General features: G+C 40.5%; 1 protein-coding gene across 1 annotated transcript in view; it reads right to left on the minus strand.

The window, feature by feature from the left end:
- Positions 1-15,714, minus strand: part of SCEL (sciellin) — a 101,384-nt gene that overhangs the window by 67,684 nt on the left and 17,986 nt on the right. Inside the window, exon 9 of the mRNA XM_012000659.1 lies at positions 179-259. Within this exon, the coding sequence (XP_011856049.1) occupies positions 179-259 (81 nt within the window). The remainder of the gene's footprint in view (positions 1-178; positions 260-15,714) is intronic.

The raw sequence follows: 15,714 nt of genomic DNA on the forward strand, positions 1-15,714 counted from the left end.
GGCAAACATAAATAAACATATGTGTTGGGAAATAAAATTAGAAAAAGTTCTACAGATGCTTCTTTAGGGAATGTGCACACAAAACATTCATGCTTTGCACACAGAGGGTCACAATCCATTTGCTTTCATTTCCCTTGAACTTCATTTTGTCAAGGAATTCTGGAGTACTAGGTCTTACCTATTATCCCGTCTCAGCTGGTTAGGAGAAGAAACAGGAGAACTGGGCTTTGGAGGTATTGGAGGGTGAACACCTGGTTCCCTTTAAAACAGAAAACAGCAGTTCATTTCCCCATGGAAACATGGCAAATTTTAGATCTATTAACTGAATGCATTTATTACCTACATAAAAATATCCTTTGCATCTTACAACCCCCATGTGTGAGGTACCTGAAAGGTCAGAATCCATGGAGCACTAAACTTTAAAGAAGTCAAATATTTAAAAGACGTGTATTTTAAAAGTTTATTTAATCAGGTTCTTGGAAAACCGTATCCTCTTTCACTATAGTTTGGACTATCCTATGTTCTTTAAATAGCTCAAAATTTTGCTAGTATATCTAGCTCTAGTCATGGCATTCAGGTCAGCAGTGCATGAGAACTGTAAATGGTCCTTAGGTATTAACATAAGCTTCTTCGGGGATTATGTCAACTATCAGGCTGCTATGGAAACAGCAAGAAAAGGCTTTAATTTCAGAGACCTCAAGGTAGCATTGATTTGAAGCTCTTAACTAAATCTGACTTAAATATTGTCAGCACAGGTCAGTTTGATGCTGACAAAGCATACATATAATCTACTGTCAGCCTAGACTTTCCAATGAAGCACCACGGCAGTCTCTGAGTTGGCAGGACTTAATGACGTAGGAACTGGAGATGGGCAATTATGTGCACATTTTGGATGGAGTCAGCACCTTACTAGGGTATGTCACTCCCATGTGTTCCCCACCACTACCACCCCAGCAGTTCTCTATTTGCCCTCAACATAAACTCTGTACCTAGTGAAAGAACCCTCTGATCCTGTGTACCCTTCTGGCTTCCGTAGCAAGGTAGGTAAGCATGTGGGTAGCAGTCAGGCTGCCTGAATTGCCAGCTGTGTGATAATGAGTTAACTTGATTCTGTTTCTTCATCTGTAATAATCCTTCTAATAGGATTGTTGGGGTATTGTCAGGACTGAATGAAATTGTGCTTTTATTCAACAAACATTTATTGGTAGCTTTCTATGTGCAAGGCTCTCTGTGAGCTGGATAATGTCCTCATTCTCAAAGGCTTTCAATATACAAATAAATATATGTCAGAAGAAGAAAAGTGCTGTGCAAATAATAATAATAATACAGAATAAGGAGATATAGACTGATGGGGTGGGAAGACTATTTTATTTAGAATGGACTGGGAAGGCCTCTCTGTCAGGTGAAATTTGAACCAAGACCTGTAGGAAGAAATAGAGTAAGCCGTGAGGCTATCTGGAGAAAAAGCATATAAATACAGCCATCATTAGCTTAGAGATGCTATTATGTTTTAAACTGGCAGAGATCACTAAGGAAGTCAGAGTAAGTAGAGACAAAAAGACGGCCAGGGGTTGGACCTTCAGGACCTGCAATATTTAGAGGTCAAGAATATGAGATGAAAACAGCAAAAGAAGCAGAAGGAGTGGCCAAGAAGGAAACAAGAGTAATAGGAGGGTGTGGTATCCCAGAAGCCAAGAGAGAAAAGTTTCAAGGAAAGAGTAATTGGCCATTTCAAATGCTGCTGTTAATCAAATAAAAACAAGGACTGGGAAGTTACCCTGGTTTGGCCAACAGAGTGGTCTTTGGTAACCCTGATAAGAGCAGTTTTGATGGAACGATGGGGGGGGGGGCGGGGAAACAAAAACAAAACAAACAAACCATTATACGAGTGGATTTAGGGAAAAATGGGAAGCAAGGAGATAGAGGCATTGAGGCAGTTTGGCAGTAAAGAAGAAAGAGAGAAATGGGTAGCTACTTCGAGGTTGATGGATTGAGGAAGGTTACTACAGCATGTAGATAGGATGATGGGAATGATCCAGTGAATCACTGATGCAGGAGAGTGAGGGGAAATTACTAGACAGATGACTTTGAGAATTGATGGGACCTAAGGCACAGTGGAGGGGCCGATCTTAGATGGAAGTACAGAGGGCTCATTCATAGCAGCAAGAGGGAAACAACTAGATGGGTATAGCTGGGGTATGTTCATTGACTCAGAGTGGAGAAGGTTCTCTTTTGTTTACTTCTATTTTCTCAGTAAAATAGTAATCAAGATCATTGATTCAAAGTGAGGAGGTTGAGTAGGGGTTAGGGCTGTGTGAGAAAGAAAGAGGGGTAGAAAATGTGTGAAATGGTTTTCTAGGCAAGCAGAAGAGTAAGTGGACCCAGGAAATGTAATAAGATGATGATGATGATGATGATGATCATGTACCATTATATAGGGTCATTATGTGCCAGAAACTTTTCTAAGCACTTTACGTATATTAACTAATGTAATCCTCACTGCAATCCCAGACATAAGTATTATTCTTCTTCCCATTTTACAGATTAAAACACTGAAGCACAGAACATAAAGATAAATATCTCATGATGGTGCAGCTCATAAGGGGCAGAGCTCGGAATCTAAACTGGAAAGTCTGGCTGCATAAACTCTCCACATGCTGTGCTGTCTCTTGAAGGATACTTGGGCCATACCAATCGCTCAGCTGAGGTTAGTACTCATGGGCTTAAAATCACATTATTTGGCATTGTTTCCTCTTGCCATATTCAACTGGTTGGGGAGGAAGAACAGAATAGACTGACAGTTGGATTTACCATTAGCCACGTTTACAATTCAGCCAAGTGAGTGCAACAAAGAGAATAATGGCAAGGGAGTGGAAGGGGTCTGCAAGGAAGGGGTTACAAATCACGTTATTTGGCATTGTTTCCTCTTGCCATATTCAACTAGTTGGGGAGGAGGAACAGAATAGACTGAGAGTTGGATTTACCATTAGCCACATTTACAATTCAGCCAAGTGAGTGCAACAAAGAGAATAATGGCAAGGGAGTGGAAGGGGTCTGCAAGGAAGGGGTTACAATGGGGGCTGTGGAGTTTGAGATGGGCATAGAGGGAAATGAGAATATGAGTGGTTGGGACTGTGAAAAAACTGGTAGAATTAATGGACTGGTGATTGTGGTGGGGCTGAGGAATTCCTGGAATCAAAGGACTGAAGAGAGTGAGCTGGGCAGATAGAAAGCAGGAGCCAGAGAGGGAAAGCTTTGAAGTAGAAGTCTTGTAATTTTGTACGGTGTGTGGTCATTTACAGGGCAAGATCTATCAATGGCTGCAGTAGTGGGAAGGACAAGATCATTGGAGAGAAGGTCACAAAAGTGAGAGATTGGGGAGGGGAAGGATCCTCTGCATGGATTTTGAAATTGCCAAGCATTGTGACAAGAGGAGGGTTTGGGAAAGATGGTGAACCTGGTGCTCAAGTATTCAAAGAATGAGCATGAGTGTCTCAGAGACCTTCAGATGACTCCAGCGAAGAAGAGAAGCTCACAAGGGCATGACTTCAAAGGAGATGGAGAGTTTCAGGGAGGCAGGAGTTAAAATTAACAGGAGGTGGTGATGAGAAGAAACCAGACCCCTCCCTTCCTCCAGACCCTGTGATAGGTCAGTTCAGAGGGAAAACAGCCCTTGCTGAGAGACAGGCTGTGGAAGCAGGGTCCTCTGGAAGAGCACAACAAAAAGGTGGGAGATCATTCAGAGGGGAGGCTGAAGAGTGGAGGATTTTGGCAATGACAAATGACATGCCCAGCAAGGTGGAGTGGAAGGGTCTGAGAGCTCAGTGTGATATTAGGTTGGGTCAGGTTCAGGGAGGTACAGAGCTCTGTGGAGATGGTCCGGGTGATAAGAAATGACCTGACTGGGGTTTCAATGAGGGACTATGGACATAGGGATGGAGGACATGATGAAATGAGTCCTGAGACCTCTCAGAAGAGTGGTAACGAGGCTGTGGGTGATGGACAGTGGAGCACCAAGCATGGTGGGTCTCTTGGCTCTCATGTTGAAGGTGACATTGAAGCCAGAAGAGGGTGTGCATGCTTGGCTTCCACACAGGAAATAGTAAGTGTCTTTTGCTGTAGTGGTTGTTGTTTTCACCCCACACGACCCCAGAGCTGCAGATGTGACAAACTCTTACCCTTTCTAACACACCCCACTATATTCTGTCCCCGCTGTGGAGCACCTCCCTCTTCCCTTCCCCTGATTCTCTCCTTGCCCTTCAGACTTTGGCTTAGGAGTAACTATCTCCAGGGATATCCAAAGCCATGCTGCGTACATCCCTACATTCCCCCATAACAACCCTATTTACAGCACATACCACACTATTCTGGATTACACATGATATTCTGTTCCCACACTGGACTGAAAGTTCCTAAAAGGACAGCTATATCCCAAGTACTAGGATTGTGTATGATATAAGAATGAAGGAGGAAGTGATTGGCTGTATTTCTTCGGCAGGAAGGAAATAGGTACCAAAGAGGGATTTGCAACTTTCAAAATCTGTGCAAGCTTAGCTTCCTCATAGGAGAAATCCACTGTCAATCCCATTACAGAACACCTACTAGGTGCCAGGTATTTGGCTGAGTCATTGTGTTGTGTGATATTTCTGGAAGAGCAATTTACATAGAAATAGTCTTCCCATCCTGGCTTAGTGGCAGATTCCACAGTATTTTGTTTGTATTGCTACCATCTTCTTTTCTCAGAGAATATGCCTGTGTTGGGTGTATGTATCAAGTGATCTTTAGTCTTTAGAGTCTTTAGTATATCTGTGTGGATTCATTGGTTACATGCTTTCCTTCCAGAGGCAGAGGAAACAGGGAAGGAGACGGTCAGTCCTGGGTAATAATAAGGCTGTACAGAACACTAGATGTCTGAGGACAGGCAGGAAAGAGGTAACAAGGTGGAAAGGAGGATTACAAAAAGTAGAAATGGGATGGTGCCAAGCTTTACTTATGTTAGAGTCATGTTAATGACATACTCAATTTCTTCCATTTTAAAATGTCTAGGGCCTCAAAGAGGTGGGTAAATATGCATTGCGTGGATCAGGGCAGTAGAGGTGAGTGGAAATAGATCTGAGATGGTCTGGAGAATACACAGGAAAGAGAAAGATGGATGTGCAGTTATGAAGGCCAAGAAAAGCGGAGGAGTATGTTTATTTCCGAGGGTGATGCATTTACACCCCTGCTGGGCCAGGAGCCAGGCGATGCCATGTTGACTTCCATTTACCTCAAAGGAGCTTTCATTTGCATCACTGCAATGACAGCCACAGATGGCAGAACTCAAGCCCTGGGGTGGGGCGGGCAATGAGAAGAGTCATTCATGTCGTGCCAGGAGCATGATGTGATGCCAAGCAGGGGGATTAAAATGCAAGAGTGAAGCAGGAAGCTGTGGCCAGAATATTTTGAAGAGAAGGAAACAAGAGACATTCATTGGAATGATCCTCATTGAATTCTGCTTTGAGATGCGATGTTTAAGCTCGGGTAAGTTGACCCTGGCTCTCCCCTTCGCCCATTCCCAGACACCTCAAGGCTCCTGCAGGATTTCTGCCACCACACTAGTGGCTATCATGATGAGTTTTCAGGAATATAAAAGGTGGATTTCACGAGAAATATGTGAACACTTGCAGACTGTAGCTCAAAGGCCAAAGCTAAAAGAAATAACACTGTAAAGAAAGCTGTCTATATTATTTCATTTCCATATGCTGCTGCAAAGATCACATCTTTCCTCATGGCTTTTTTGCATAACATGCTTGGCTCTGTGACTTTTGTTCTAGTCTGGCTGTGTGAACATGTCTATTACTGCAGCACAAATCTAGGTTGAACAAAGAATCATTGTCTCCAATATTTAACCGTGAATTTTGTTTTCCCTTTTCATTGTGCTTAGCCAGGGTTTCAAACTGGTCTTTCTGATGTTAAATCCTTGCTTTTTTCTCTATATCATACTGTAGACAACCAATTCTCTTCCAGGTATTTTCACTGCAAATCTATTAAAAATTGATTGATCTGAAATATTTCCTTGCCCAAGGAAGGAGCCGTTTACTCAAAAAGCACTTACTCCACAATTGCCCAGGTTATAATGTTAGGACACATAACAGTATATGAGATGTAATTAGCCAGTCAAAGACTAGAAAAGATGTAGTCCATGCCTTCGAAGAGCTTGGAGAATGCAAGGCACATGTTCAAAAGAGTGGTTACTGTAATGATGCCTCGCTTTCTAGTGGCCAGTCAGTAAACCGTAACCTAGTAATGGAGCATGCACTGGACTAGAATTCTAGAGATCTAGATTCTAGATTCTAGACTAGCTTTGCCACCAACTTTCTCTTTGACTCTGGAAAAAGCTCTGATTCCCTCCGAAACTCTGCTTATTTGCCTATAAAAGGAAGAGATTGGCCCAGATCTGTGGATGGTAAACCACTACATGACTGAGGGAGGGTGGCGCTATTGCAAGGAATCCTCAACTCCACAAGTACCTTGATGTTCATGTACTATGCTTTTCAAATGTATGTAGATGCTGTTGTGGTTAATAAAATTTAAATGTAAGTTGGCTCTGTAAGAACATGAGTCAACTTTTATTGGTCAGTAGATACAAAGATACACAAATTCAAGTATTGATAAGTCATAGCAGCTTTTCGTCCTTAGATGTTTTCTCAAAGACATAAAAATATTCCAACTATTACCAAGTGAACTAAAAAAAAATGTTCACATTAAAAAGGAGTCTACTCAAAATGGATCACACATCTATATGTCAAACATATAACTACAAACTTTTAGAAGAAAACAGAAGAAATTTTTGTGATTATTAGTTAGGCAAAGAGTTCTTAAACATAATACCAAAAACATAATTTATTTAATAAAACTTGATAAATTGGATTTCATTGAATTAAAAAAACATGTTGGCTCTGAAAAGTGCATCGTTAAGAGAATTGAAAAACAAGTCACACACTGGAAAAAATATTTGCTATTCACATACCTGAAAAAGGACTTCCAAGCACAATGTATTGTTTTAAAATTTCAAAACTCAACAATAAGTAAACAAACCAGCAGAAATAAAATCAGCAAAAGATTTAAGATACTTGGGCTGGGCAGGGTGGTTCACGCCTGTAATCCCAGCACTTTGGGAGGCTGAGGCAGGAGGATCATCTGAGGTCAGGAGTTCAAGACCAGCCTGGCCTACATGGTGAAACACCGTCTCTACTAAAAATACAAAAAATCAGCCAGGCATGGTGGCACGCACCTGTAGTCCCAGCTACTCAGGAGGCTGAGGCATGAGAATCACTTGAACTCAGGAGGCGGAGGTTGCAGTGAGCTGAGATCACACCACTGCACTCCAGCCTGGGCAACAGAGTGAGACTCCGTTTCAAAAAAAAGAAAAAATTTAACAGATACTTCACCAAGGAAGAGACACAGATGACAAACACACACATGCAAACATATGAAAAGGGTGTATGTCATGGGTGATTCCATTTATATGACATTCTGCATATAGCTAAGAGAGGAGACAGAGAGATGAGAGGACAAAGACGGGCTGCCAAGTATGAAGACAGTCCCAAGCAAAATGCTGGTCCTTTCACCCCCATCCCCCACTCCCATTGTCCTCTCCCAAACCCTATGCCACAGCATGTCCCCATCACCTATACTTCATAGTCAGGCCTCCCTGCCTCCCAGTCTTCTTCCTCCAAAGCCATCTTCCACTCCCCTCCACACAATGCAAGCCTCCATTCCCTTAGGATGCTCTAATCCTGCCCAGTTTTAGCAGGAAAGAAACCTGATTTATATAATTGACACTAAGATTTGAATGACCAGAGATAGCCCCTTTAACCTGTCATGCTTCTAATTGAGGTGAAATTTACAATCTCTAGTCGATAGAACTTTCAGCAATACTACTAAATGGTTAAATAATTTTTTAAAAAAATCAAATTATTTGTTTTTTATGATCGGAGCAAGGTGACGTTTTTGACAGAGTGCTTGACCCTAGGTATCCTGATTCTCACAGCTTCTTTCTCTACCCTACTTTTGAACCTGGAGCTTCCCTGCTTTCTCATATTTCCAGGAGCTCCCCTGCCAGGGGCAGAGGCAACAGGGGTTCCAAGAGAGGGAGGGGAGGTGGGAATCTGGGTTGGGCAAAGCAGGGATGCTTTGTACTTGTTGTTTGAATGTATGAGTTACTTCAAACTAGTGTTAGGAAATCAGGGATTGTCTAAGTTGTTCCCCTAGGACTGAAGAAAATATAATTCATGATAAACGTTAAGACCTTCATTTACAGATTCTGAATTAGGTTTCCCCTTGTTCTGTTCAAACTACACATTTAAAAATAATAAACTTAAACTCAGGCTAATATTTTAATTACTTTGAATGTTTAGAATGAGCAATCTAGGCATTCAGGTAAGATTTTTAAATTCTGTATTTTGATATTTTATTGCGTGTAATAGGATCTTAATTTCTACAAAAGAGATTCCAGTTAATATAAAGATTTTTTTGTTGAGATAAAAATGAGATGGATGTATTGCTTTTATTTAGCATGACATCAAACTTTGTAGAGGATTTGGTACCAATAGAGTTAAAAATGTTGCAGCATAATTAGAAAGGTTACATTTTACCATTTATAGTTACAGACAGAAAAATATAACTGTAGTGCAAGGTTGCCATGGCAACTCACTTCTCAATCAGGATATTTTTTTCCTCCTCCAAATCTACCAATCAGCTAACAGGAAGTGAAATAACCACTGAAGGAGAAGAGGTCGAAACAAATAAGGATGAGAAATTATGTAGAAAATATTTATATGGTAATTTTCCTAGATGCGTTTCTACTTTAATTTTATCAAATATTATTTCCTTTTCTATCTTTAAAAATGATTCCAGAAAAAAAAAAGCACATTCATTTCTAGTGGTGGCTTCACTATTCTTCCTAAATGAGAATAATGAATAACATTCATAAATATTCATACTGTCTGTTAAGCAAGTACTTTAGTTTGGCTTCCATGAGGTTCTTAAATGAGCTTTACATGCCGTTTAACCACTGAATCTCCAAGTCACCTAAATACACAGTCAGAATCATTTGAATTTATCATAAACAGAATACAAAAATTTAATGGTAGGTTCTGAAATCAGAAAGAAATTCGACTTTCCAGAACTGTTATTTCTCTAGTTCCTTGTGATGAACCTGAATATTTCTCCAGATGGCTCTTATTATTCCCTCCATTGGCTCACGTCCGGCAAATGTTACCACTCTTTTAAAAGTCTCAGAGACAAGAAAGTGTTTAAGAACTTGAAAAATGAAGACATCCCCAAGTGTTTGCTGACACACTGCTTTGCCTCAGGCTTTCAGGCATATCATAAAACAAAAGAAGTGGGAAGAGGGGAACATGGCTCTGACTTTCTAGTAATTTTCTACATTGATGACACTTGCACTTTCTTTTGTACATATTCCAAATCTACGGCATATGGTCAGAGCTCAAATTACCTAACAGCACAACATTAACTCTTAAAACAGAAACATGATATTCTAAAAAGGTACTTAGGCTCACCACAAATTATGAGTGGATATCTGCGCATAGGGTCTTACATTAAAAGACATTTTCCCACATAACATCAGATTTGGAATTACTGGATTTCCTGCTATCACTAAACACAATTGATAAAGGATAAATGCAGAGAATGTCCCATGGATGGGAAGCCCATCGTTCTATGCTTACAAATACGCTCACATAGACATGCCCATATACCCCGTATTCTCTGGCACTGGAACTTCGCTCCTCCTCTCCTTTCTGCCTGAAATGCCTCTATCTATACCTCCCCCTTGCATCTGGCTTACTCTTGCTCGTTCTTTAAGGCTTACCTCTGGCATTGCCTCTTTTGAGCCTACTCTACTCCAGATACAATGTCTACTGCCTCCCTCTCCACACTCCACATATTTTGTGGCTACCTTGACCTTTGTATTTCTCATACTCCCGAGGACCCTCCCTTGGTGAGGGCCAGCCTTCATGTTTAACAATCCTGGCTCAAAATGACTCCCTGCTAGAAGTTGAGTTTTCTCTCTGTACTCCTTTTTGTACTCCTGGCATCTAGCAAAGTGGTTCTCTAGCACATAGCCAGAGCTCGACAATTGTTTTGGAAAGAGAAAGAGACAGAGACAGGGAGAAACAGAGAGAGGGTGAGAGAGGTGTTACTTAGCACATAGAATACAGCACAACTACAAAAAGACAAATAAGATAACAGGTTGAGGGAAATTCATTGTCTAGTAGATACGAAGAAATATTAAAATAATCAATCAGTCAATATGTACTTATTGACAAACTACTATGGATAAATTTGCTTGATGATTCAAAGAGTTATAAGATGATGCCATTTAGTTGATGAGTACACTGCAATAGTAAGCGATGTGTCAAAGTAATGCACAGTTAATTGCTAAATGAGAATCGAAGATAATAAGCCTTCTGAGTTCAGATGACAAAAGTCTTTGGGGAGGCTTTGGGGAGGAAGTAAAATTCATGCCAGACTTTTTGAAGGATGGCTTGGTTTGAGATGGTAGAATCCATTGACCCACACTGCCTTCACCCTATCTACCTCTCATTACACCTTACCTTTACCATGTAACCTTAGTCCCCCACCACACCTGATGTATAGACACACATCAAAGTTCCACTTCCATTTTCTTCTCATTTAATATTTTCTCAACAGGTGTCTTTACTCTATAAAGATACTACATTTTAAATCCTTGGGTTCAACCCCAAATTGGATCTTCAGAAACTGCCTTTTACCTGAGCACACTCCTTCCTCCCCTCTAGGTGTTTATCTTTGCTTGGGAATCACTGATACAAATATATCCCGCCAGTGTCCCAGACTCTACCTGCTCAACACAAAGCACAGTGTCAGCTGCTTAAGACCAATTGTGTACTCCCTATTCTGCTCCTATTTCTTCCCACATTGATTAGTGGCATTACTATGCTTAAAATCACCCTGGGCTTGAAAACCTAGCATTGTGTAATTTCTCTCCTTCCCCCAAATCCCACACCCCTATGGGGACCTGATCTCTGAGTTCCCTGCTAGAAGCTCTTCCTACAACATCAGATTTCCCAGAGAAGACTGATGTTCTTCTCATGCCCTCACAGTTGATCTTATGGTATGGTTATTTGTACATTCATATGCTCCAACTTTTGGGGCTATAAAGCTGCTGCCACTTTTCAGAGTTCTCTGCTCTGGGACTCCCATCATGATGCTGAGTGACATCACCTAGACATGAAAGCCCTTTCTCTGATCCCTCCTCCCCCCGGAGTCCCTTCACCCTCCTCCCTTGCTGGGTGATGGTCTCTTTGCAGTTGCCTTTGGAGGTTCTCATGTGGCGAGTGACTCTCTCAGAAGCAAAGCCTGTGAAAGCACCAGCCAAATTAGGCTTGTGGTATGCCTCTGCCATCTCATGGTCATATCTTTTTTCTCCATCAGCACCCTAATCCTTGGAACTCACTGCAATGATGATTAAATAAACACAGTAAGGAACACAAAGAGGTCCATGATAGCTTTGATGTTTTAAGTGTGGGTGTGGCTGAATATTCAACTTATGATAACACAAGAAAAATTTAATTTTAAAAAGTAGCATAGAATGCCTCTCAAAAGTGAATATGTCATCATGTTTGGTTATGACAATAAGATTCTCTAAGGATAGGCTAGTGCAGGAAGAAAGGAGCTAACCTCCCCAATGTAAGTAGTTAACAGGAACTGGGGGCTGGAGAGCGAAGGTGGAAGAAAGGGGCTGTTGAGGAAAACAGCAGCAGGTGAAGGCCTGCAGAGAAATACCAGCCAACAAGAAATGCCCAATAACAGGGATGGCCAAAGAATTTATGAACAGGGATTTCCAATATTTCATTTTACGTAGTTTGATGTAGGCTTCTGCAATATATTGCTAACCACTCCCACCATCCCATGTCTTTACTAAGACTTTATCCAAGTGGCATTTGGACACATCAAGGAAACTATAGCTGGTTTAGTGTGGAAGTGAGAGAACAGGACAGAGGTAAGTCAGAAGTGAAATACTGAAGGGAAATCAGATCAAAACGTGGTGATATGGCTTGCCTCTGTGTCCGCACCCAAATCTCACCTCGAATTGTAGTACCCATGGGCCCCTGAGTCAAGGGCGGGACCAGGTGGAGGTGATTGGATTATGGGGGCAGTTTACCCCATGCTGTTCTAGTGATAGTGAGTGAGTTCTCAGGAGGTTTGATGGTTTTATAAGCATCTGGTATCTTCCCCTGCTTGCCTTCACTCCATCCTGCCACCCTGTGAAGAAGGCCCCTGCTTCTCCTTTGCCTTCCTCCATGGTCATAAGTTTCCTGAGGCCTCCCCAGCAAGGTGGAACTGTGAGTCAATTAAATCTCTTTCCTTTATGAATTACCCAGTGCCAGGTATTTCTTCATAGCAGTGTTGGAACAGACTAATGCACATGGCCATGCTCCTTCTCACCAGTTCTATTCAAGAGAGTATTGGAAGTTCTGACCAGGGCAATCAGGTAAGAGAAACAAATAAAGCATATTCGAATAGAAAGAGAGGAAGTCAAATTGTTTTTGTTTGCAGATGACATGATCCTATATCTAGAAAACCCCATCATCTCAGCCCAAAATCTTCTTAGGCTGATAAGCAACTTCAACAAAGTCTCAGGATACAAAATCAATGTGCAAAAATCGCTAGCATTCCTATACACCAACAACAGGCAAGCAGAGAGCCAATCATGAATGAACTCCCATTCACAATTGCTATAAAGAGAATAAAATACCTAGGAATACAGCTAACACGGGAAGTGAAGGACCTCTTCAAGGAGAACTGCAAACCACTGCTCAAAGAAATCAGACAGGACACAAAAAAATGGAAAAACATTTCATGTTCATGAATAGGAAGTCTCAATATTGTGAAAATGGCCATAGTGCCCAAAGTAATTTAGAGAGTCAACGTTATTCCCATTAAACTATCATTACAGGAGAATGAGATAGGAGACCGGGTTAGGATGAAGAAGGATGGATTTCATTTTGAACACGTTGAGTTTCTCATGTCTTTGAGACAGTGGGCAGTGGGCTACCCAAAGGCAACTCAGAGATCTGGAGCAGATATAAATGAAGAAGTGGAGAGCACACAAATGGCCACTGAAACCCTGGATCTGGATGCTGCTGTTGAAAGGCAGAGCACAGAACAGGAGGAGAAGAGAAGAGGGACTTGGAGCCTTTAGGAGCATCAACATTTAATGGCTTGGTAGAAAATGATGAGGAAGCTGAGGAGACTAAGGAAGAAGGGCTGAGAAATCGAAAAAGAAAGAAAATCCAGAAGAGTGTGTTGGGGGAGTGTGCTGGTTCTCGAAACACAACAAGAGAGATTTGATAAGGGCATAAAAAGTCAGTGGTGCCCTTTGAAGGGTGACGTGGTCATACAGACTGACATGAGCAATGTCATCAGTGACTTAGGGAAAGCTGTTTCCATGAACTAATGGTGATAGGAACCAGCAAATGGAGATGAAAAGCAGCATCAACTCTTCTGAGAACGTTGGCTAAGATGGAAAGAGGGGAAAGGTGTCAGCTGAGTAGGTTTGTAATATTAGGCTATCAAATTTTTAGGAGCTACATTTTTTAAGATGGAAGAGGTTTGAACATGGAAAATGGGGAAACCAGTGAAGCAGGACTTTGATCAGAGAGGTAGGAGGTGAGACAGAGGAATGTAACAAGGAACAACAGTTATAAAGCTAAAATTCTGATTCAGTCTTGATTAAAATGAAAATAAAACATGCTCTGATAAGACGACTTCAAAGGATAATCTGCTTGGCATATCTTGATAATTCAAAACACTGTATTGGTTATTTCCATTCTTAGCAAGAGAAGAAAGAAGACAGAAAACATCAATATCCCAATGGTTGAAATCACAATGACCAAGAAGCAAACTTGGAAATCAGCTAGAAGGGCCAAAGGTTTTATTTAAGTTAAAAATTTTACATGCCATGTCTTGCTGTCATGAATTACAGCTACTCTCTTGAACATTTACAAAAATAGGACAAGAGGCTTTCAAAGATATTCAAGTCTTAACTCCAAAATTTTGTTTGATCACCCAGGTCTGAACTCTCTCATTGCATAACTACTGTATACCATACATAAAATGACACTTCTCAGAAAATTTCATTTTTTCTTTAGCTATAAAATATAATTTTAAAAAACTCTCTGTAAGTATAGGTATAGATGTAGATATAGGAATAGATATATTAATTATAAAGATAGACTAACATAGTTATAGGCATAGATATACATTTAAACAAAGGTATGATATTATGAGCTCTTCTGTTGATAAAAAAAAGTTTAAGGCCTTTTGGGTGTGGTTTACATTGTGCTTGTAATAGATTTTAATCAAAACACAATATAACACAAGTTTTTAATCTGAACTTGATTTCTTCCATAGTATAAATTAAGAAAGGAACAAATGAGAGATGGGATAACCCATGGTGTTAAGGGCTACAGAGAGGTCAAGGGAGGAAATTCCAGGAAAAGGACTCATTCCTGGATGACAGGGGAGTTTGATGGTCTTTTCAATTGTGCTGCACAGAAAAAGATGTATGGGAGAAAATGAAATTTCAGGGAAAGATTAGGTGGTGAAAACAAGCTTGCAAAACTAAGAACAGAAAAAGTGAGGGTGTCAGTCTTAAGTGAAAATTCTTCTGGAGAAGATGGGAGGGGAGAGAAAAGGGGGAGAGATGAACACCAGTGTATTAGTGAAAGATAAAGGGAAATGTTTGACATTGAGCTATTAGCTAGTGTTATCAATCATAGCCCCCCATTTTTATCTGTTTTTGACCTATTTTCATTTTCTTTGGGCTCCTCTGGGAACAAAGATATCTTTGTGAAGCCTTTACTCCCTTTCATCATTCAATAATCACTTCTATTTTTCAGCATTTACTAAAAAGGCTGTTTCTCAGCCCTGGGAATGCACTGGCATTAAAGGTGAGAAACAGAAGCTGTACTTTCAGCTCTTCCAAAGAAAAGCACTTCAGAAATCAAAGGCATTGCTATATTGTTATTATTCTCTCCTTCCCCTGAAGGCTTGGCATGACATATTTTTGATGCTCAAAGAGAAGTCTTTTCGTTTAGCCATTATATTAATAATCTGTGACTCTAAAAAAGGAATGGATATACAAATTGATCAACCTAGCCTAATCATCTCCTCTTTCCCTTAGTTCCAGAGCTATGGATCTGAGCCAAGAATCAGAAATAGGAACATTGTAACTCATTTCATCTCCCATGTAAATCACATCCAGCAATGCATAATTGTGAGGGAGGGCAGAGAGCCAAGCCCCATCAGCTCTGTGAAAACAGATCCACAACCTCAACAGGCATTGATAGCATGAGATGTTAATTCATGAATAATCCTTCCACGTTTTTACACTGTTATATAACCAGTTGCTTTTTATAATGATATTGGAATAATGAATAATTGGAATGATGAGTTGAGGACAAAATATGAAGTTATTTTAAAAATAAGTAATAAATAGATCTAAGAAAAGTACCAGTTATTCTCTATCAAGACAAAAATGGATGAATCTTAACAATACTCAGAAAAAATAATAACTAGGAGAACTCCTAGTTAACATTTTCCCCACTTAGATAGCTCCTTACATCTAAGGTATCACCCATAGGGAAGTATCTAATAACAGCCTGA

The sequence above is a fragment of the Mandrillus leucophaeus genome, unplaced genomic scaffold (genome assembly GCF_000951045.1).
Source record: "Mandrillus leucophaeus isolate KB7577 unplaced genomic scaffold, Mleu.le_1.0 Scaffold638, whole genome shotgun sequence".
Classification (NCBI taxonomy): Eukaryota; Metazoa; Chordata; class Mammalia; order Primates; family Cercopithecidae; genus Mandrillus; species Mandrillus leucophaeus.